The following is a 21,253-nucleotide window of genomic DNA, read 5'->3' as shown; positions in this document are numbered from 1 at the left end:
CTTGTTGTAAAAAGAGGGACTCAAATGAAAGCAAACACACACATAAACACACATCGAACAAACAAAAAATTGTGACCCCAAACCTGCCTGCAGAGCAGTCAAATATATACAGGCACACCTTGGAGATATTGTGGGTTCAGTTCCAGACTACTGCAATAAAATGAGTATCACAATGAAGTGAGTCACATGAATTTTTTTGTTTCTCAGTGCATATAAAAGTTATATTTATATTCTACTATAGACCATTACGTGTGAAATATATAATATCTAAAAAATGTACATAGCTTACTTAAAAAACACTTTATTGCTAAAAAAAATGCTAAGCGTCATCTGAGCCTTCAGCAAGTTGTGATCTTTTTGCTGGTGGAAGGTACCTTTAATTTGTGAAAATGCAGTATCTGCAAAGCTCAATAAAGTAAAGCACAAAAGTGAGGTATGCCTGTATTTTTTGATGCTTATTATGTTTCCATTATGATAGTTTAAATTTAAGTTAGAGTAACTTTCTCCTTTGATAGTAGGTGGGACACATATAACTTGCAAATATTAAGAATTATTTAAGGAAATGTAATTAAATATGAAGTTTATAATACAGCAAAAATGATACAGCAACTTTCTAAGATGCAGACCAAAGTATAATAACCACAAATATAATCATTCAATAGAATCATCCATCAATAAAGGAGTATCTAGGATAGAGAATAATGGAATACTGATAACTGATAAAAATTATAGGTAGATCTATGTACATTGATATGAAAAGGTGTACAGGACATATTAGTAAGTGAAAAAAAGAGGTATGTAACAGTATGTAGAGCAAGAACCTGTATAAAGATATGCTAAATGTCTTATAGACACACACATATACACATTAGATGCACATACACATATTACACACTGTAGTGATAACCTAAGGGGAGAAGTCATGGGTATGGGGAGGGAGGCACGTATTTCATTTCGCTTACTTGTACGGCTTGTATTTACAAACTACTTTATTACTTTGATTTAAATTTAAAAAATCAGAATAACACTACAAAATGCTTAAAATAATGTTAAATGAAATAAGCAATATCACAACTAGCATGAAAATTCATTTGAACTAGACAAATATCAAAATGCTAACAATGAGATTATAGGTTTAAAAATATTTTCTAATATTCGATAAATTGGCTATGACCTTTATGGCTGTTTAATGTAGTTATATTACTTTTATAGAAAAAAATAAAAACAACTTTTTCAAACCAGACTTGTTACTACCCCCCCCAACAAAAAAAGAAAATGAGGATGTTAATGGACTGTGTAGGTATATGTATGTGTGTGAGAGCTACACTCACACACACAGTAAGATAATATCAGAAGTGGAGTTTAATTTCTATGTAATCAGAATTAGTCTATGACAGAATTTCATATACGTGAAAAGGTTATAATTACCAAGCTTAAAGTCACAAGTCTAAATAATGACCATGAAGAAACTGCTACTATAAAACATACATTTTTAAATCAATTAGTTTATTGGAAATTCAGAAATTGAGATAATTAAGTAGGGCTTAAATATGTGTATATAACTAACCAGAGAGGACTGGTTAGAAGCAGTAACTATTTGTTGGTCAATATGGCCAAACAAGGGTATAGTTCTGATAGAAGAAGATCAGTGTCGAGTCAGGTAATGAAGGACAGCTTTGTGGGTGGAGGGAGGTATGGTTAGAAGTGAACCTTAAAGGTCAAAGTTCTGAGACAGGAATGGCCATCAAAGACTAATCAATATTCCTACTCTACTAACGAGTTACCAGTTTCCATTTCCTGAAATAAGACTGATGCATCCCAACCGGAGGTTCAACTTACTAGGTATTGCTGAGATGATAAAAAGCAAAATCTTCAGAGGCCAAAAATCAAGTAAAATCAAGAAGACAGGAAATCAGCCAGAGCTCAAGTTGGCTGCTTGTGACAGCTGCTGAATCCTGTTGATGACCTTAAGCTTCCACCTTGAGGGCACAAGGAGCTCAGGAACCAGAAGAAAAAGCCCAGGGTCTAACCAATGAGGGAAGACTGACAGGAGTCTACTATATACTCTATATAAGGACAGGCTAGAAAACAAACAAAACTGAGAAAACCTCACCTCTACAATAAAAAAAAGAAATGTGCCTTTTTCAGTGTTAGTGCTCTTTGGCAAGAGAAAAATTTACCCTCAAAATATGTGACCAAAAACTACTCCCTCTGGTAGATTCATAGCCCTAATTCATGCTACCTGAACAATCTAAAAGACTCCTCATGCTGACAAGTCAACCTGAAATGCTTTCAGACTGGCAGCACTGCTCAGAAGTCTACCCTGACTCTAGTCCAGGTGTATTTCCATTACACCATGCATGTTTTCTCATTGTTTAGAGGGTGCTGAAAACATTCCCCAAAGAACTTAGTATGTTACAGGTGTATTTTGTGTCATTCTGCTGACCAAGGCAAATAAAACCATAAATTATGAGTTTTTCAATTGGTGTGACCCTTAAAGTACTCCATGACCAGATAAAGTTAAAAAAGGGATAAAGTTTAAATCAGATAGTTTAAAAAAGTGAAGGAAGTCATTTTAAGGTAGTTACTCTAATGTCATAGTCTGTCACTATTGTTTAGTTTACTGTTAATGCTGTATTCTAGCATCAATATTGGCAGACATACTAGAAGTCAGTGCCTTAAAAAGTAGAAAAGCAAAATGCAAAAGAATATAGTGCACTTCTTTTGTATACAAAAGGAGGTATGACTGTGTTTATGATTTCTGCAAAGAGAAACACAGAAAAGAAAATCAGTAACAAATGAACACGGTTAACTACATGGAGTGAATGGAAACAGAGCAGAAGAGATGAGAGTGTACACCTTTCTAAATAGTTTTGACTTTTGAACCATATTAATGTTTTTATATACTCAAAAATGTGCAGTTTAATAAAACAGAATCATAAGCTAAGAAAACACTAAAACTGGGCACAAAATCAAACAAACTTAACAATATATGTTAAGATAACCACAAGAAAGAATTCAACTCACTTTTGAACCTAGTATTCTGGATAGCCCTAGTAGAATAGAACAAAAAAGGGAATCTGAAGGAACGTGGAACCTAGCTAGTTTGTTATTGGTACTGATATTGACATAATTCTCAAACAATTTCTGTGTGTATTATATGATACAGCAAATGGATCAATATACTGATGTTGTTGGGAACCAGGTTATTACATGGGAAAGATAAAATGGAGTATGGGAAAAGTTAGCAGTATAAATTCATGAGTCCTGAAACTACATACATAATACATATGTACATATATGTGGATTGGCAGAAGTAGATTTACAGTTGTTCATATGGAAAAAGACATGTAGGTTATGATTATTATAATAGCTTTATCAACTCAAGAATGTCACGATGGCACAGTACACTTAGGTATAATCTCCTAAGTGCTCAAATTGTCAGCCTTCATTTTTATACCTTCTTATATTCTACTTGCTCTACTCAAGCACACTTTGGCATGCCTTTTTCCATTTGAATAACTGTAAACCTTCTTTTGCCCATGCCTGTTATTTCCCAGCTCTATCTACAGAACAGATTTAGAAGCAATGCTACCCCATAGTAGTGAGCATATTTAGTGCCTAGATCCTAGTTTCTAAGTACTATTTCTCCATTAAAATGAACCTCGGTTCCTTAGACAAATTCCAGGTCCAAGGAATGCTCAAGGTGAACCTAAAGAATATCTTGTGCCAGAAAGCAAGGAAATAAACGCTCAACTCAAAGACTACTGGGGACATCTTGAGAACACTGGACCTGGTTTCAAAAGCTCCTGCTGAGGTACTCCAAGGCAATGTTAGAAGATCCAGAACCCATTTGCTTTCATGGACACACTAAATCTATAGCCATGAATGTAACAATTCCTTCTGAAAAAGACCTGAAAACTAGCTGAACAGCTGCTTCACTTCAAAAAAGGATCACACTGAGGTGGGAAGGAGAAGTTGAGATGAAATCTCACCAAAAACCCCACCCACAGCATGGTGACCCATAATTGGGAAGGATATTACAAATCTGGAGCTTCTCCCTGAAGAGCAAAGGGTTTGTACCCACCTCAGGCACCCCAACTCTCAGGACCAGCCCCCTAAACAATCTTGATTTAAAACCAGTGAAGTTTGCATCCACAAGGTCTGGGGGACTGTAGCAACCCAAGAGACTGCTCCTGAAGGGCTTGTGCACAAACTCACTTGTCCTAAGGCCAAGCGCAGAAGCAGTAGCTTGAAAAGCACTCAGACTATAGGTGAAGAAGATTAATTTGCTATTCTTAGAGCATCTGCTATAGGAACAGGGGCCTGTAGGAATTCTCTTCAGGGACAGAGGCACTGGTGGGTACCATTTTGCCCTCTCCCTCTACCATGCTCAGTGCCAGAATCTCCAGGAAGGGAGCTTTTACACATGTCTGGTACCCATGTTTTACTCTATCTGGTGCCCTAGTTTTTGCAATGGCAATGCAGGGGATATCCTTTGAGTATGTGGTTTTAGAGGGAAGGAGTACTTGCGTTTCTGGGTCCCATGGGACTGTAACAATCAGAGGGACAATTACTAGCAGGCTACCACCCCCAGGGTACTGCACAGACAGTAAACTAAAACATGATCCCAGTCTTCCTGTGAAAGACACCTATTTACTGTCCTAGAGCTTCTGCCTGAAGACAGGTTGCAGGTGTGCCACACATGGAGGCTACAGACGTGCTCTCAGGGAACATATGCCAAGGGTGCCATCTTTGCGCTCTCCTGCTGCCTGTCACAGCTTGCCAGTTCCTCCTAGAAAGGTTCTTCTCCACTCATCTTGAGCCCTGATTTTTGCAACTGCTGCACGAGGGACACCTCCAGCTCACCTGGAATTGTGGCCCCAAAGGACTGTATACATTCATACACTTTAAAAGCTGCTGCCTGAGGATTTGGCTTCAAATTATCATGAAACTAGGAGCTGACTGAAATCCCTCCTTCTGGAACACTGACAGGTCTTGGCATAGCCCCCAAAACTGGAGCTATGAAAAATAAATCAGAGAACTGTAATTAACAACAATAAAATAAACAAACAAACAAACAAACCAATCAATCAATCAATCAATCAATCAGGCTGGGCCCTGGCTGGTTAGCTCAGTTGGTTAGAGTATTTTCCTGATATGCCAAGGATTCGGGTTCGATTTTTAGCCAGGGCACATACAAGAATCAACCAATAAATGCATAAATAAGTGCAACAACAAATTGATGTTTCTTTCTTTGTGTCTCTGTCTCTCTCTCTCACACAAAAATCTATAAAGAAAAATAAAGAAAAAATAAAAATAAACAAGTCAGGTTCCTTAGACAATCAGAAAAGTTCAAGAGACAACCAAGAACTGGGGTAAGATGGAACAATAAGATTCATCTTATACACGAGGCTACTCCTTTAAGACTGGAAGAGGCAACTGTTTTGCCTAATACATAGAAGCAAACATAGAAAGACATGAAAAATGTGGAAACAAAGAAATATGTTCCAAATGAAAGAATAAGAAAAAAACCCTCTGAAAAAAACCTTAATGAAAAGGAGATAAGTAATTTACCACATACAGTTCAAAGTACTGGTCATAAAGATGCTCACTGAACTTGGGAGAAGAATGGATGAACATAGTGAGAACTTCAACAGATATAAAATGCTAGAAAATTCCAAACAGAAGTTACAGAGCTGAAGAATATAGTAACTGAACTGAAAAATACTCTACAGTGATCTCAAGACAGGGCAGTGGAACTCACCAAACAGAGCCATTAAAAAGGAGAAAAATTTTAAAGCAAAGGTAACTTAAGGGACTTATGTAACAACATAAACAGAATAACATTCACATTGTAGGAGTCCCAAAAGAGACAGAAAGATGCAGAAAACTTATTTGAAGAAATAATGGCTGAAAACTTCTCTAACCTAAGGAAGGAAACATGTAGATCCAGGAAGCTGAGTTGCAAATAAAATCAGCCCAATGAGATCCACACCAAGACACATTACAATTAAAATGTCAAAAATTAAAGATAGAGAATCTTAAAAGTAGTAAGAAAAAAACAACTTGTTACATACAAGGGGACCCCCACAAGACCATCAGCAGAGTTTTCAGCAGAAACTTTGCAGGTAAGAAGGGCCTGATATACTTGCATTTATATATCCAACATGCTAAAAGGAAACAACTTCCAAACACGAATACTTTACCCAGCATTTTCCAGACAAGTCAAAACAAAAGGAATTCACCACTAAACCAGCCTTACAAGAAATGTTAAAGGAATTTCTTTAAGCTGAAATGGCAGGGCACTAATTACTAATAAGAAAACATGTAAAGGTATAAATTTCACTGGTAAAGTTAAACATATGGTAAAGGTAGTGAATTAATCACATATAAATCTAGCATAAAGATTAAAAGACAAAGTAGTAAAAATAACTACAATTACTATGATAGTTAAAGAATACACAAAATAATGAGATGTAAATCTTATTTACATCAAAAACAAACATCAAGGGGAATAAAAATTTAAAGTTTTAGAATGTGTTCAAACTTAAATTATCAACATAGACTGTTATAAATATAGGTTGTTACATGTAAGCCTCATGGTAACCACAAAGAAAAAAACCTATAATAGATAAAAACAAAGATACTGAGTAAGGAATCTAAACATAACACTAATGAAAGTCATCAAACCACAAAGAAAGAAAGAGAAGAAGAACAGAGGGAACTATGAAACAACCAGAAAACAATGAACAATGGCAATAGATACATATCTATCAGTAATTACTTTAAATGTAAATGGACTAAATTTTCCAATCAAAAAACATAGTGTGGTTAAACGGGTAAAACCCCCCAAGACCTACTATATGCTGTCTATAAGAGACTCTCTTTAGATATAAGGACTCACACAAACTGAAAGTGGATAGAAAAGATGTTCCGTAAAAAGGCAAACCAAAAGAAAGCTGGGGAAGCTATACTTGTATTAGACAAAACACACTTTAAAGTTAAGATTGTGACAAAGAAGCACATTACAGAATGATAAAGGGGTCAATCCAACAAAATGTAACATTGATGTAGTTGTGCCTCAAAGAGCACCTAATTATGTAACACAAATATTAACAGCCCTAAAGAGAGAGATAGATAGCAATATAAAAATAGTAGATGATGGGCCCTGGCTGGTATAGCTCAGTGGATTAAGCACAGGTCTGTGAACCAGAAGATCTCAGTTCGATTCCCAGTCAGGGCACATGCCTGGGTTGCATGCTGGTTCCCTGCAGGCCAATTCCCAGCAGGGGATGCATGAAAGGCAACCATACATTGGTGTTTCTCTCCCTCTCTCCTTCCCCTCTAAAGATAAATAAATAAAATCTTTAAAAAAATTAAAAAAAAATAGTAGATGATGTTAATACCTTACTTAGATCAATGAATAGATCATCCAGACAGAAAATGAATAAGAAAACATTGGCTTTAAAGGGCACGTTGGAGCAGATGGACTTGAAATATACAATACATTCCATCCAGAAGCAGCTGAACACACATTCTTCTCAAAAGCACAAGAAACATTCTCCAGGAAAGATCATGTTAGGCCATGACACAAATCTTAATAAATTAAAAAAAATTAAAATTATGCCAAGCGTCTTTTTCAATAACAATTGTATAAAACTAGAAATTAATTACAAGAAGAAAACTGAAAAAAAATCATAACTGGGTGTGGATTAAACAACATACTAGTGAACAACCAGTGGGTTAACAAAGAAATCAAAACCACCTTCATACAAAAAACATACTAAAATTTCTGGGAGGCAGCAAAAGCAGTTCTAAGAGGGAAGCTTATAGTGATACATACTTATCAGAGAAAAAAACAACACAGGAAAAACTCAAATAAACAATCTAATTTAAACAACTGTACATGAACAGCAATAAAAAAATAAAGACCAAATTAACATTTAAAAGAAAATTAAAAAAAGAAAAAAGATTAAGAAAAGAGAAAAAAAGAATAAAAAGAAAGAAAATGACAATCTAACTTTATACCTTAAAAAATTAGGAAAAGAAGAAATAAAGCCCAAAAACCTTAGAAGAATGAAGGAAATAAAGATCAGAGTCAAAATAAGTGAAATAGAGAATGAGAAGATAATAGAAAAGATCAAAGAAACTAAATGCTGGTTCTTCGAAAAGATAAATAAAAAAGGACAAACCTCTTTAGATTCACCAAGAAAAAAGAGGACTCAAATAAATAAATATCAGAAATAGCTTCCGCCAAGATGGAGGCGTAGGTGGAAGCACTGCTTCTTCTCGCACAACCAAGTTTAAAAACAATGAAGTTTTAGCAACAAAAATGCAGCCAAACCACAGAAAATTGGACTACACGGAAGTCTGACAACGAACCCTTCAGCCAAACCGGTAAGAGGGCAGAGCCAGCAGCAGAGCCGGGTCAGGCAGGAAAGATCCACCAGACTGACCTCGGTATGTGACCCAGGTGCACTAGCAGCCGTGGGCAGATCCCAGGTGTGGAGAAGCAGGCGGACCCACTGAGGGCTGATTGCAGTCACACATTAGCGTGCAGATAAACCGGTGAAGGAGCTAGCAGTGAGACGGACCATGCGGGCCCTAGTGGCAGGAAGCGGCAGAGGGAACCGCCATTGTTCCTCTCTGACCCCGCCCCCACATATAGCGTCATAAACCAGTGACCTGGGTGCCCCCCCCAACAACTAGGGCTCCACTCCTCATATGTAACAGGCACAAACAGATCAAAACATGGCTCAAGAACAACTCAGAGCCCCAGAGCTGATAAATCTAAGCTATGAAGAAACAGCCAAACTTTCAGATGCACAGTTCAAAACACTGGTGGTCAGGATGCTCACAGAACTGGGTGATTTTAGTCACAAATTAGAGGAACATATGAAAGTTAAACTAATTGAAATGAAGGGAAATGCACAGGAAACCAACAGTAATGGAAAGGAAACTGGGACTCAAATCAATGAAGTGGACCAGAAGGAAGAAAACAATTACCAAACAGAAAAATATGAAGAAACAAGAATTCAAAAAAAAATGAGGAGAGGCTTAGGAACCTTCAGGACATCTTTAAACGTTCCAACATCCGAATTATAGTGGTACCAGAAGGGGAAGAGGAACAGCCACCAGTGGAAACCTTATGTGAACAAATAATAAAGGACAACTTCCCCAATATGGCAAAGGAAATAGACTTCCAGGAAATCCAGGAAGCTCAGACAGTCCCAAAGAAGTTGGACCCAAGAAGGAACACACCAAGGCACATCATCATTACATTAGCCAAGATTCAAATGAAGGAGAGAATCCTAGAAGCAGCAAGAGATAAGGGGACTTACAAAGGAGTCACCTACAAAGGAGTTCCCATCAGACTGTCAGCTGATTTCTCAAAAGAGACCTTACAGGCAAGAAGGGGCTGGAAATAAATATTCCAAGTCAGGAAATCCAAAGACCTACAACCAAGATTGATCTATCCAGCAAAGTTTTCATTTAGAATGGAAGGGCGGATAAAGTGTTTCTCAGATAAGATCAAATTCAAGGAGTTCATCATCACCAAGCCCTTATTCTATGAAATGTTAAAGGGACTTATCTAAGAAAAAGAAGATAAAAAAGATGAACAGTGAAAGGACAGCAAACTCACAGCCATTACAACCACACCTAAAACAAAAGCAAACTAAGAGGACAGCTAGATCAGGAGCAGAACCATAGAAATGAAGATCACATGGAGGGTTAGCAACAGGGGAGTGGGAGAAGGAGAAGGGGGGAGAAGGTACAGAAAATAAGTAGCATAGACAGTAGGTAGAAAATAAGGGGGAGGGCAAGAATAGTATGGGAAATATAGAATCTAAAGAACTTGAGATACGTGGTCATAAACTAAAGGGGGGGAATGGTGGGGGAGGGGGTGTGCAGGGTGGAGGGGAATGAAGGGGGAAATAGAACTGTAATGGTATAATTAATAAAATATATATTTTAAAAAAATCAGAAATAAAAGATGAGATATTACAACTAATACCACAGAAATACAAAGGATCATAAGAGACTACTATGAGACTGGACAATCTAGAATAAATGAATACATTCTTAGGGACATACATTTCAAGACTATATCATAAAGCAGAAAATCTGAATAGACAAATTACTAATAAGGGGACTAAATCAGTAATCAAAACCTCCCAACAAACAAAAATCCAGATGACCAAAGTTTCACTGATGATTTCCAAAAAATAAAAGAGGATGAAATGCTTTCAAACACATTTATGAGGACAGCATTACCCTCACACCAAAACCAAACAAGGACACCACAAGAAAGGAAAAATAAGGCCATGTCCCTGATGAACACAGGTGCAAAAGTCCTCAACAAAAAATTAGCAAACTGCCCTGGCTGGTGTAGCTCAGTGGATTGAGCGCGGGCCTATGAACCAAACGATCACAGTTCGATTCCCAGTCAGGGCACATGCCTGGGTTGCAGGCCCCAGTTCCCAGGAGGGGACGCACGAGGGGCAACCATACATTGATGTTTCATTCCCTTTCTCCTTCCCTTCCCCTGTAAAGATAAATGAATAAAATTCTTTAAAAAAATTAGCAAACCTAATTCAACAATATATTTAAGGGATCATTTACCACAATCAATTGATATTTATTCCACGGATTCAAGAATGATTCAACATCCACGAATCAACTGTGATACACTACACTAACAAAAGTAAGTATTAAAATCATATGATCATCTCAAAAGACACAGAAAAACCATTTGACAAAATTCAGCACCATTTTATAATTAAAACTCTCAACTACGTGGGTATAGAAGGAACATACTTTAACACGGACAAATAAGACAAGCCATCTGCTGACATCACACTCAATGGTGAAAAGCTGGCAGCTTTTCCTCTAAGGTCAGGAACACAATCAGGATGCCCACTCTGCCACTGTAATTCAACATAGTGTTGAAAGTCCTAGCCACAGCAATAAGGCAATAAAGAGAAATAAAAAGCATCCAAATTTAAAAGAAGAAATAAAACTGTTCCTATTTGTAGATGACATAATTTTATACACAGAAAACTCTAATGACTCCACCAAAAAACTGTCAATTCAGTTAAGTTGCAGAATACAAAATCAGTATACAAAAATCTGTGGCATTTCTATACACTAACAACAAACTATTAGAAACATAAATTAAGAAAAAAACTCCAATTATAACTGCATCAAAAAGAATAAAGTATCTAAGAATAAATTTAGCCAACAAAGTAAAAGACCTGTGCACTAAAAACTTACAAGACACTGCTGAAAGAAATTGAAGACAACGCAAACAAATGGAAAGATATTCCAAGCTCACACACTGAAAGAATTAATATTGCTAAAATGTCCATACCACCCAAAGCAATCTACAGATTCAATGCAATCCCTAGCAAAATTCCAATGGTATTTCTTACAGAAATAGAAAAAACAATCCTAAAATTTGTATAACCACAGAAGACCTCAAATAATCAAAGCAAACTGAGAAAGAACAATATTAGAAGCATCATGCTCCCTGAGTTCAACCTATATTAAAAAGCTATAGCAATAAAAACAGTATGGTACTGGCATAAAAATAGAGGCAAATTAACAGAACAGAACACAGAATGCAGAAATAAACCCATGCATATATAGTCAATTAATCTACGAGAGAGGAGGCAAGAATACACATGGGGAAAAAGTGTCTTCAATAAGCACTGTGGGGAAAACTGGATAACCATATGCAGAAGAATGAAACTGGACCACTATCTTGAATCACACAAAAAAATTAAATCAAAATGGATTGAAGACTTGAATGTAAGACTGGAAGCAATAAAATCCTATAAGGAAACATAGGTGATAGGTTCCCTGAGTTCAGTCTTGGCAATGATTTTTTGGATCTGACTTCAAAAGCAAAGGAAACAGAAGCAAAAATAAACAGGACTACATCATACTAAAAAGTTTCTGAACAGCAAAGAAAATCATCAACAAAATAATAAAGCAATCTACTTTTTTCAGAGAGAATGGGAGAAAATATTTGCAAATTATATTAAAAAATATATTAAAAACTCATACTACTTAATAGAAAACAAAAACAAAAACAAAAGAAACCGATTGATTAAAAAATAGGCAGAGGACCTGAATAGACATTTTTCCAAAGAACACACAGATGGTCAATGGGCACATGAAAAAATACTCAGCATTACTAACCAATTCAAAACCACAATGAGGTATCACCTCAAACATTATAATGCCTATCATCAAAAAGCACAAGAAATAAGAAGTGTTGGCAAGGAAGTGGACTATTCGTGGGAATTTAAATTGGTGCAGCCCCTATGGGAAACAGTATGGAGGGTCCTTAAACAATTAAAAAAAGAACTATTACATGATCCAATTCCATTTCTGGATATATATATGAAGAAAATGAAACCACTCATTAAAAAAGATATTATGTACTCCCATGTTTGTGGCAGCATTATTTACAACAGCCAAAATATGGAAACAACCTGAGTGTCCATCAGTGGATGAATGGATAAAGAAGATGTGGTCTACAGATATAATAGAATACTACTCAACCATAAAAAATTAATCTTATTATTTGGGTTTTGAGGGCATTATGCAAAGTAAAATAAGAAAGACAGAGAAAGACAAATACTGTATGATTTCACTTATATGTGGGACCTAAAACAACAACAACAACAAAACCACCAACAAATCAAAGAAAAACAAAAACCAAAACACCAAACTTCTAGATTGAAGAGCAGATTATTGGTTGCCAGAGGGGAAGAAAGGGTATGTGGGGGTGGTGGTGGGAGATGTGGGTAAAGGAGGTCAAAAGGTACAAACTTTCCATTATAAAATACATAAGTCCTGGGAATGTAATATACAGTATGGTGACTATGGTTAAGAAGACTATATATAATGGATATCTGAAAATTTCTGAATATTTGAAAGTTTCTAAGAGATCTTAAAAAGTTTTATCACATACAAAAATTTGTAACTATGTATGATAAGAGACAGTAATTAGGTTTATTGTGGTGCTAATTTTGTAATGTACACAAATATCAAATCATTACATGGTATACATGAAATTAATATAGTATCTTATGTCAATTATACCTCAATTTAAAAAAGTCTTGTATTGCCCAAATTTGGGACAATTGAGCATCAAAAATGGAACCCCCTCAAACTGGAATGAACTAATGACACATTGAATTTCTATAGTGATACATACACATAAAAATGGAGTGGGAAAAGGGACAGTCATTTTGTACAAAAGAGTGCTATTAATCATTTAGAAGAGATGGCTGAATTAGAAAATCACATTTTGTAACCAGCTATGTAATAAAGCAAAGATCATCAGTGGATAAGAACCTTAAATAAAAGGTTATCAGGGAACAGTCATGTGGTGGCTAAGTATCAACCCACAGGTTTCCTAATTAGAAAGAAAAAAAGCACCTTTAACTTAGCACCTAAGTTAAGCACCTAAAATGGAGAGATCCAGTACATGGCACAAACTTAGTATCACCAAATGAGACAAATGACATTACGTGTCTTCTGAGGAAATGCAATGGAATGTACATTCTTATAAAGTACTCTTGGCAAAACTGTTTTTTTAAGATTTTATTTATTTATTTTTAGTGAAAAGGGAAGGGAGGGAGAAAGAGAGGGAGAAATATCATTGTGTGGTTGCCTCTTGCATGTCCACTACTGGGGGCCTGGCCCGCAACCCAGGCATGTGCCCTGACTGGAAATGGAACCAGTGACCCTTTGGTTTGCAGGCCAGCGCTCAAACCACTGAACTACAATAGCAGGGGCCACTTGGCAAAAATGTTTTATCTGAATCTAACCATGAAGAAACGATTAGGTAAATGTGGATCATTTTTAAATAAACCTGGCCTGGATAGTTTAAAAAAATGTCAATATCACGAAAGATTAAAGAAAAAAAAAGAAAAGGCTGTAGAAGAGTTCTGGATTAAAAAGGACCAAGATGAAGGATAACCAGGTGGAGCATGTGATTCCTGACTAGATCCTGGATTGGGAGAAAAACATCTAAAAAGGGTATCTGGGGACAGTTGGAGAAATCTAAGTATTTGACTATACATTAGTAGCATTATTATAAAAGTGTTAAATATTTGGAGAATGGTATTGTACTTATGTTAGGGGAATGTTCATGTCCTTAGAAGATATATAAAAAAATATTTAGGGGTGAGATATCATGATGCCTGCAACTAATTTTCAAATGGTTTAGTGCAAAAACAAAGTATGTGTGTATACATGTAAAGAGATAAGGCAAAAGTGGCTGAATGAGGATAAATGGTGATTCCAGGTAAAAAAACATATAGGTGTTCAATGTACTGTTTTTGTCAACTTTTCTGCAGACTTGAAATCTTTCAAAGTAAAGTTGTTGTGAAGGAAGAGAGGAATGGGAACCACCAAAAAGTCCTTCACCAGGGAATAGGTTCAATAAAACATGAGACACACAATAAAATCTGATGCAGATGTTTAAGCTCTACATACTCATTTGGAACACTTACCAAGATATACTTCTAAGTAATGAAAGCAAAGTACAAAACTGTGTTCACAGTGTGCTACACGTAGACAAATATTTTCACATTGACTTTCTATGCAAACCAAACAAATACCTGTAGGAATAAACTAGAAACAAGTAACAGTGATTGTGTGTTGGGGAGATGTAGGAACTGGGTGAATGTGGTACACACATGAAAGACTTGTCTGGCTTTATACAAAATTTAAAAAGATATTTTATATATGAAAATTTTTGTCTTGTGAATAAATTGTCTTTTTTAAATAATTAGAAAATAAAAAAGAAAGAAATGGAAGTGGAGTTAGGGAGGTGGTGGAAGGGGGCTATGGGGTTTTGTCAGTAAATAAAAGAAACTCAAAAAGGTTTGAAATTTCAGATTTTAGATGACATTAATGCATGCTTGGATAGAACAGTGGTACAATCAAAGCCTCAGTGTGTTAAGGTGTGGGACTCAGGGGTCATGGAAAAAGATACAATCAGATATAGGGAAAAGGTATAAAAATAGTATCTGGGAAATCTTTTCCTGAAGATGGCCTCTGTGAGGAAGTGATGCCAAATATCTCAGTGTTCCTGACAGACTGGGATGTCTTTCTGGAAAATGACTTGGCCCTGTTTAAAAACATATCTACCTCACTTAGGGTAATACAGGCTGAGTGCAAAGCCTCTCATCTGCCAGTTCTTCTCTCACCTGGACTAGGGCCTTCTAAGATTTCTTTTATCACCATCCATGGTTCTTCCAATATGGGAATCACAGTTGGTCTGTACACTGTCAGTCCTGTTCAGAAGGAATATAATGAGTTTTATCCTAAATATAAACATTTGTTCAAATTTTATTACTTAGCTTCTTATCCATTTGGATAGACCTTTACAGGAAAATAAGAGTTCATGGCTGTGATGGAATAAATTATGTCCATGCCCTTTTCAGAGCTAGGACAGAAATTTCCTGGCACCCTGGAGGATCTCCGCACAGAGAACATATGTGAAGGAAACTGCAGGGGCAGTGTAGAATGAGCAAGGTACAGCATTGGTGGCAGCCCTGTGAAACTGCATATCAGTTTTCAACGATCTTCCATTTAGAAATCTTTCACTTGGGAAAAAGGAAATAGAACACAGCCACTTCTGTGCCCAAGTGGGATAAGCACCGCTGACCTCTTGGCCCCATTTTTGGCAAAGTACTCCACAGACCCAACCCATCTTTAACAACAGAAGGAGAAAAAAAAAAAAAGATACTCTGGTGGATATCCTGGGAGGCGTGGGTGTAGATGATGCTTACCTAGAGAAACCATGTTCCAATAGTTCTGTAATGTCACCGTCTTGTACAATTCTTTCTGTACAGGACGCATTAGCTCCCAGTCTTCCTGGGTAATATCCACAGCCACATCTCTGAACGACATTGATTCCTAAAACAGCAAATATAGCTTAACTTGGTTCAAGAACTAGTAGGAAGGGGAGGTGTTTGTGTGGTGGGGAGAATCATAGAAGCTTGAGCTTTAGTGGGATCCTAAAGGTGTCTAGTCCAAACTTTTACCCAGTGTATAGATGAGTGTATAGACCTGAACAGTCTTAAAAGAATAACTGAATATAAAGAAGAGTTTATTGTTTTCTGCTGCCACTAGTGCATTGATGGTTCTATCTTAAAGAAAAAAGGGTTTTAAACATAGATGACACAGAATTGAATGGTTTTGCCACACAAGGGGAACGGGGCAGGGAAGAGCAACGGGGTCAGATTGGGACAACTTTAATAGAACAACAACAAAATTAATTAAAAAACAAAAATAGAGATCCACTGTTATCTGCAACAACAACAACAACAAAAGAATGAATTTGCTGTGTTCTAAATTAAAATTTTAAGCTATTTTGTGTGCTTCGTAATTAAGGGCAAAGGCCTTCCTCTTTTCCATCACTGTTGAACTGCTGTACTTTTTAGGTATATTTTGCATACCTCTTTGTTCTTCTTCCTTTTGTTAAAAACATTTCTTGATCACATTTACATGGTTTTCAAGTAAACTTTAAGTTTCTTTAAAAAATTGTATCAGGACTTTGAAATCACATTAAGTTTAAAAGTTAGGGGCAACTGACAGTTTTACAATATTCAAGACTTCTTTCATATCCAATAGAATTATACAAAACATGAAGTTACTACAAAATTTATACTATGTTTAGTCCTAGCTGTTTTAAATTTGAGGGGGGTAATACTGTGAATGAATCTTTAATTTCATTTTATCATCTATCTGGTTTTTATAGAGTTAAAGTGATTAACTTTTGTATGCCATTTTCTATAGAAGTGACTTCAAATTTTTATTATTGTTTCTAACAGTTTTTCCTTTATTTTCTTAGTTTTCTCAGGTAAAATATTCATATTACCTATAAATAATTTTACACTGGTTACCAATTTCAGACCATGTATATTTTTAAGTAAACCTTTCTCTTATGGTGGCCTGAGCTGCTCTCCCTTAAAATGACACAGACTCGTGATCAAAAGTAACACTATATGTAATACATGACCTTTGATTACTTGTTAATGAGGAAAAATGACATTAGCAACTATTTTTTATCCCATCGTGATCTTACTAATCACTTACTGTAATTGAGGGTAACAAGTCTCTTAAAAGTTAATCCTCATAATCTAAGAAGAATATTCTGTTTATTAGAGTCAAATAACCTAGGCTGAGTGGTTAAGTGTCTTGCCCCAAATTATAGATTCAATGGCAGAACTAGGAACCAAACCTATACCCATTTGGCTGTGCAGGTCAATCCCTTAACCTCAAATGAATATTGCTGTGTTAAGATCAGAACGTGAGAGAAAGCAATGCCATTTCCTATACAGCGCATTCATCTACCCTAAAAGGCCAAGGTGACTTAAGGAGAAAAACCGAGGGTTAGGTCTTTCCTGGAACTTTTGGGGTCAATGAATTTAGAAGACCAGGAAAGAAAGTATCACCACACATTATGAAGGCATTTTAAGATCACAGAAGACACGAAAACTCACTTTGGTCACCAGATCGTTTAGCCACCCTGCCTGGAAAGCATGTCTTCCTTTGGGGTCTTCCTCTCGGGTCTCTTGGGAAAGGGCAGAGTTCTGAGGAACAGCTAGGTAGAGAAAAGAAAGAGACCGTGATGGAGATCAGTCCTGTTTAAATTGCCTAGGGAACTTATCACCAAATAGATGCCTACACTTGCTTAACATGAGAAGTCAGAAGAAAACCAAACACAGCACCTCTACTTCAAAAAATGATCGGAGCCCTAATGGGTGTGGCTCAGCTGGCTGGCGTCATCCTGAAGGGTGAAAGGTTGCTGGTTTGATTCCCAATCAGGGCACATGACTGGGTTGCAGGTTTGGTCAAGGCATGTGTGAGAGGCAACTAATCAATGTTTCTCTCTCACATTAATGTTTCTCTCCTTCTTTCTCCCTCCTTTCCCCTCTCTCTTAAAAAAAAAATCAGTGGAAAGAGGCAATAACTAGTCCTAAGACATCAGTGGAGGCTTCAAAAATAAGTCTGCTCTGAGACTCTTAAGTATATGTATCAAATTCATAATTTTCTACTAATCCCTCATGTGATACAAATTTTGAGTTGTGTATTCACTAAATAATGCTCTCTGGACCCTTTTCTACCTATTTGGAAGTATGTTACTATAGACTCCAATTCACAAAGCAAATGATTTGTTGGCAGAATGGTTCAAACCTCCCTTCAATACCTGAGGGCTCACCAGGGGGTAATTTAGTTGTGTTTGGTCATTGTTTTATGACACTTCTCCTCTGGATTTAGATAATGTGTATTTGGTTCCAAGAAATCTGAAGGGGAATACCACACAGGATGGGGCTCATGTTAAAGCCTGTTCACATTCACTCACTGCCCTTCCTTTTCCTTACTGCTCTAATAGACTGCTCTCAGATATGTTTGTCATCTTCTCTAAACACCCAGGATTCCTCCCCTCTCTGCTCTATAATTCTCACCTTCATTTTCTAGAATCTGAGTTAAATCCTCCACCAGAGTCACCACTTCCTCGCTGCTCCCTGGGTACTGAGACTTCACCCAGGTCCTAACCTCCCCAGGTAGGATCGTCAGGAATTGCTCCAGCACCAGCAGTTCCAGGATTTGTTCCTTTGAGTGAATCTCAGGCCTCAGCCACTTAAGGCAGAGCTCTCGTAATTGATTCAATGCTTTTCGAGGACCAGCCAGGTCTGGGTATGGAAAATTCCTAAAATTCTGTCGACAAGTCTCACTGTCACGCAAGAGTCTTGAAGCAAGGGTTTCCTTTCCAACACTGTGGGGTCCACTCTGAGCCTTGTCTGGCTTCCACATTAGAAAGATTTGGGAGCGTGAAGAACTGGTCACCCTCTTACTTGAGGCTGACATTGCAGCAGAGTCAATCTGGCAATATCCTTTATTTCTCTAGTAGTGAGCCAACTGCTTGAGTCCCATCTTACAGCCACAAAGACAAGGGTACAAGAGACTCAAGGTAGAGTCATCAGCCTTAGTTTCAAATTCTTGAACTTGTAGGGATGGTTAGGAAACCCTGAAACACAAGAACAGACCACAAAGTCAAGAATTCCTAGTGCTGTATGCTACACACACACACACACACACTAGCCAGTACGCAAAAACACATATGGAGGGGTGTCAAACTAATTTTCACTGGGGGTCACATCAGCCACGAGGTTGCCTTCAAAGGGCTGAATGTGATTTTAACTCCTTAACAGTTAAGGAGTAGTACATTTAGACAGTCCTAAAATTACATTCGGCTCTTTGAAGGCAACCACGAGGCTGATGTGATCCCTGGTGAAAACGAGTTTGACATTCCCAAAATACAGAATTTACCTTGGTCTTCTTGCATCATATCTTTAAATGTATGAAACAGCTAACCATTTACCTGCTTTGCACATTAGTGTCACCAAATCCTAGCTTTTCACTATCTGAGGGCGGAGGAGACAAGCAGGCAGGTCTGGAAAGAAGTAGAAAACGCTGGTATGATTTGAAGTCCTTTATGTGATTTTAACAAAGACAATTCCTTATGAATAAATTTGAAGCCAGGATTCCTGAAGAAAACCTCAAACTGGCCTGACCTGGGGAAGAACCCGTAACACCTGTCCACGGGCTCCAGCTCTGAGCCCTCCTCAATCAGTATTGTCACCAAGGTAAACAGTTTACAAGGTCCTGCACAGCAGGTGCGCAGGCTTCGCCCCGCCCCCTGTCGCCTCCCTTTTTCAGAGGGTCTCCCTAACTCCTCTTCACCCGGAGAGTCGAGGTCAGCCGGAGTCTGAGCAAGGCAACGCGCTGTACTGGGGCTGGACACCCCACAGCAGCCTTCACACTGCGTTCACCTCCCCGCAGGCCGCGAGCACGGGCCCCCGTGCTTGAATCGGCTACGGCTCGTGCCCTGATCGCGAGGACAATCGGCTCCGGCGCCGTGACACCATTACCTGCTGCGGGGACCCGGCGGACGCACAGCCAGAGCGGCCGGGAGGCCCCAGGCAACAATGGCGGCGGGGGCGCGATCGCCGGCGCCTGCGTGGCGGGCTCACTCCCGCGCTGCAGAGGGGCCTCTAGCTCCGCCACTGCCCTTCCCCGGAAAGCACAAGGTAGGTCAGCCAGAAACAGCGCGTTCCAGTCCAGTCCTGAGAAGCCCTGCCCGGAACCTAAGAACCTCGGCTTCGCCTAGACCTCTCTTCGCCGCCAGTGCGCATGTGCGGGAGGCGAAAGCTACGCGTATGCTGAGCCAATCAGAAGCTGCGCTCCCGGCCTCCTTTGCATCTCCCTTTCGACTTGTCGCCATGGCAACCTCCTCCGCCCTATCACCCTGACTTGCTTGTTCGCCTCAAGGCTGTGAATGAACCTTAAAGTGTTCCTGGCCAGAGTCAGGTCTGGTAGAGGACTTGGAGGCCGAGGTGCTGCCCGGATTTTGCAGCGGACGGAGGGAGGATGCGGTTGTGGAGGGTTAGTGCCCCGCGCTAATTAATGATAAACTTGGTGCCAGAGTTCCCAGAGAAAGGATGGGCAGAGAGGATGCAGGTCTAAAGGCAAAAAGACCTGAAATTCTGGTGCGGGCTTTACTGTAAATAATCATTCACTGTTAAAGGTTCTAACTTCCTCCTCAGGAGATTGATTCTGAGACTCTCAGATTAGAAACAAGAACAACATCCAAAAGCACGTTGTTTGTAAGAGACTCGAAACAAAATGTTTGATAATAAAAACATAAAAATGCTAGAAAAACATATGCTAGGTGTTCCTGTTGCCTACTGATGTTTTGGCAAACCACCCCCAAACTTAATGGTTTTTAAGAAAAACCATTTAGCCCTGACAGGTCCTGCAAACGGAAAGGTCGCCGGTTTTATTTCAGGTCAGGGCACAAGCCTGGGTTGCCGGCCAGGCCCTGCCTGCTGGGGGCGTGCAAGAGGCAACAGATCAATGTTTCTCTCCCTCCCTTCTCTCTCTCTAAAAACAAGCAAATAAATAAATAATCTAAAAAAACCCCTATTTATTATGCTCACTTGTTCACCCACATGTCTTGTGCATGGGCCGACAGGGCCTAAGGATGAGCTAAGCTTGGATTTTACCAGAATGCTCACATATGGCCTTTTCTGCATGGAGTACTAGGGTGGTTGTACTTTTTAGCTAGTGGCACCAGGCTTTAAGAGTTGTGTTCTAGGGGACATGGCTGATTATGATATAGCCGTGGAAGTCTCCTGGCATCACTTCCATCAAACTC

At 38.3% G+C, this 21,253-nt stretch overlaps 1 protein-coding gene across 3 annotated transcripts in view; it reads right to left on the bottom strand.

The window, feature by feature from the left end:
- ZNF287 (zinc finger protein 287) overlaps window positions 1-20,247 on the bottom strand; it is a 28,701-nt gene extending 8,454 nt beyond the window's left edge. Inside the window, exons 1-6 of one of the 3 annotated variants that reach the window (XM_053665709.1) lie at window positions 19,968-20,247; window positions 19,366-19,489; window positions 18,501-19,063; window positions 17,535-17,635; window positions 15,819-15,945; window positions 15,234-15,320 (exon numbers count right to left, since the gene is read on the bottom strand). In XM_053665709.1, the coding sequence (XP_053521684.1) occupies window positions 15,234-15,320; window positions 15,819-15,945; window positions 17,535-17,635; window positions 18,501-18,903 (718 nt within the window). In that variant the 5' untranslated portion in view covers window positions 18,904-19,063; window positions 19,366-19,489; window positions 19,968-20,247. The remainder of the gene's footprint in view (window positions 1-15,233; window positions 15,321-15,818; window positions 15,946-17,534; window positions 17,636-18,500; window positions 19,064-19,365; window positions 19,490-19,967) is intronic. The other 2 variants (XM_037165952.2, XM_037165960.2) reach the window with 2 other exon arrangements.
- Between the last annotated feature and the right edge of the window lie 1,006 nt (window positions 20,248-21,253).

This window comes from Artibeus jamaicensis, unplaced genomic scaffold, assembly GCF_021234435.1.
Source record: "Artibeus jamaicensis isolate MK-2021 breed Jamaican fruit bat unplaced genomic scaffold, CSHL_Jam_final contig_419, whole genome shotgun sequence".
NCBI lineage: Eukaryota > Metazoa > Chordata > Mammalia > Chiroptera > Phyllostomidae > Artibeus > Artibeus jamaicensis.
This window is presented reverse-complemented; position numbering and strand designations above follow the sequence as displayed.